Consider the following 2,617-nt stretch of genomic DNA (forward strand, 5'->3'; position numbering starts at 1 on the left):
TAAATGGAGAAGAGATTGATGAGGACAGAAACTGAAAGTAAGGAAGTCAATTGAGAGATTTTATAGTAATCTAGCTGAACTTGGTGGTGGTTTCTGTAAGGAGATAGAAAAGATGTGAGATACAGTGTGGATATAGAATTAAGAAGGTCTGTCAACTGATGGGAAATGAAGTTTGAGAAAGATTGACTCATTGAGGTTGAAAACTTTATTGAGTGAAAGAAGGTGGCACCATCCACAGAAATTGGGAAATTAGGAAGAGGGGTGGGCTGAGAAAAAAAGATGAGGAATTCTGTTTTGAATATGTTGAATTTGGGATGCCTATGAGTCATCCACTTTGAAATGCCCAGTAAATAGTTGGTAATGTGGGATTGACATTCAGAAATGGGATCATGATTGGATGTGTAAATCTGAGAGTCATCTAAGTAAGGTAATAGCTAAACCCAAGGGGATTGAGTACAGAGAAAGTAGAGAAGAGGACCCAGGAACAAATCCTTAGGAATACCCTTACAGAGTGAATCACTTCCAGATCTAACAATATACAGAAATTGTATTTTTTTTCTTTGAAACAGTAGCATGGTTTAGAGAAAAAAAGTATTGGATTTGGAGTCCTAGTACTTGTGTTTTAAGTGTACATGTGCTACTTACATGGCTTCAAGCACATCACATTTGCAAGACTCAGTTTTGTGAGAGAGCTATCCCTAGAAGGAGAGATCTCTGAGACCCTGAATTCAATTCAATAAGTGCTGTATTTACTAAGTTCCTACTATGAGCTAGGCACAGTGTCCTGGAGGTAGAAAGATATACTAAAATAGCCCTTTCTCTCAAAGAGCTTGCATTCTATTGAGGGCAAACATATAGACATACCAATAATTACCAAATACATATAACTCATTTCTGGAGGGAAGATACTAACTCTAATATAAAGAAGAGTTCATAAAATAGCACAAGGATTCAGGGGGCACAATGGAAGGCTATGGAAGAATGGATTGGGGAAACCAAAAGGATGAGATTGATCCAGATGAGTGTGTGGAAGTTAGGAATGGTGAACATGGAAGAGTATCCCAATCTACACACAATGTAAGTCAAAATCACAGACATTTTGAGTAAAGCCATAGGGCAGCATATTGACACATCCTTCACAAGCAATAAAAATAATGTTGACCTGGTCTTCAGTTCCTAAGAAAGAGGCACAAAGTGGAGACAAGAGGCTTGGGTGGCATTATGCAAATGGGAGTGTCTTTTTCTGCCAAATGGTCTAGATGTAGGACATGTTTTTATGTGTCTCTAGGTTTCCCTACAAGTTTCCATATTGCTATTTTCATCTCTTTATTCCTCAGGCTGTAGATCAGGGGATTCAAAGTAGGTGTGAAGGCAACATAAAACACAGTGATAATCTTGTCCTTCTCTGGGGAGTACAAGGACTTGGGCTTCATATAAAGAGACATTACAGTCACAAAGAATAGGATGACAACCAGAAGGTGAGAAGAACAAGTGGAGAAGGCTTTTCTACGCCCCTGGGCAGAGCCAATTCGAAGGACAATGTTAATGATGTGGGTATAGGAGAAAGTGATGAATATGACAGGGCACAAAAGAGTAAGGACACAAAGGATCTGTGTGATGATCTCTGCCTGAGATGTGTCTGTACAAGAGAGACGGAACAGGGCAGGCATTTCACATAAGAAATGATTGATAACATTATCCCTACAGAATGAGAGCTGGAATGTAGATACTGTAGCCACCAAGGACGCCACAAAGCCACCCATCCAAGACCCAGTCACCAGCCTCACACACACACCCCTGTTCATTGTGACTGAGTACCTCAAGGGGTCCCGAATAGCAACATAACGGTCATAGGCCATCATTGAGAGGATACAACATTCTGCAATACCGAAGGACAGGAATGAATAGACCTGTGTGACACAGCAGGAGTAGGAAATAGACTTTGTTTTTGCAAGGAAGTGCCCAAGCATCTGTGGGAACACACAGGTTGTATAACAGACTTCAATTATGGACAGATTGGTGAGGAAGAAGTACATGGGTGTATGGAGGAATGTGTTCACTACTACCAACAACACAATGAGCAGGTTTCCCAGCAAGATCATCAGGTAGATCATGAGGAAGAGGAAGAAGAGGTATACCTGGAGCTCAGGCCAGCTGGAGAGGCCAAGGAGGATGAACTCAGTCACTGAGGTAAGGTTGCTGCTCTCCATCTTGATTATGAACCTACTGAGGTAATAATGAAGTTTATGGTTGCAAAATGCTTTAAATTATATATCTCTCTTAATTTTTAATACAAGCATTTAAAGCCAGGAAGGCATATTGGTTTTCTCTTATTTTTTCCTTTTTATTAAAAACTTTATAATTATGCGCAAGCATAAAAGGCCAAATTTATAAAGAAGGAAAAAGAGGATTATATACAAACCCATAATCTTCTATTATGCATTATTTTTTAAATTTACATTAAAATTAACAAGGTAATACAATTGTCACATTTGTTATTATCCCTTTCTGAATTTCATTCACTTTATTTTCTTCTTTGTATTTAAAAAATTACTGATCTATTTTCTCTGTATATTATTGCTTCCCCTGAATTCATCTTTCTCTGGCTTCAAATAAA

At 38.7% G+C, this 2,617-nt stretch overlaps 1 protein-coding gene across 1 annotated transcript; it reads right to left on the reverse strand.

The window, feature by feature from the left end:
- Nucleotides 1–1,274: 1,274 nt before the first annotated feature.
- Nucleotides 1,275–2,210, reverse strand: LOC110193254 (olfactory receptor 5AR1-like). Its single transcript, XM_020964927.1, has one exon. The coding sequence runs from the start codon at nt 2,208–2,210 to the stop codon at nt 1,275–1,277; it is 936 nt and encodes a 311-aa protein (XP_020820586.1).
- Between the last annotated feature and the right edge of the window lie 407 nt (nt 2,211–2,617).

This window comes from Phascolarctos cinereus, unplaced genomic scaffold, assembly GCF_003287225.1.
Source record: "Phascolarctos cinereus isolate Bilbo 61053 unplaced genomic scaffold, phaCin_HiC Scaffold_2;HRSCAF=192, whole genome shotgun sequence".
Classification (NCBI taxonomy): domain Eukaryota; kingdom Metazoa; phylum Chordata; class Mammalia; order Diprotodontia; family Phascolarctidae; genus Phascolarctos; species Phascolarctos cinereus.

Coding starts and splice junctions, on each gene's coding strand:
- LOC110193254 (XM_020964927.1), bottom strand. CDS start 2,210: ATGGAGAGCAGCAACCTTACCTCAGTGACTGAGTTCATCCTCCTTGGC.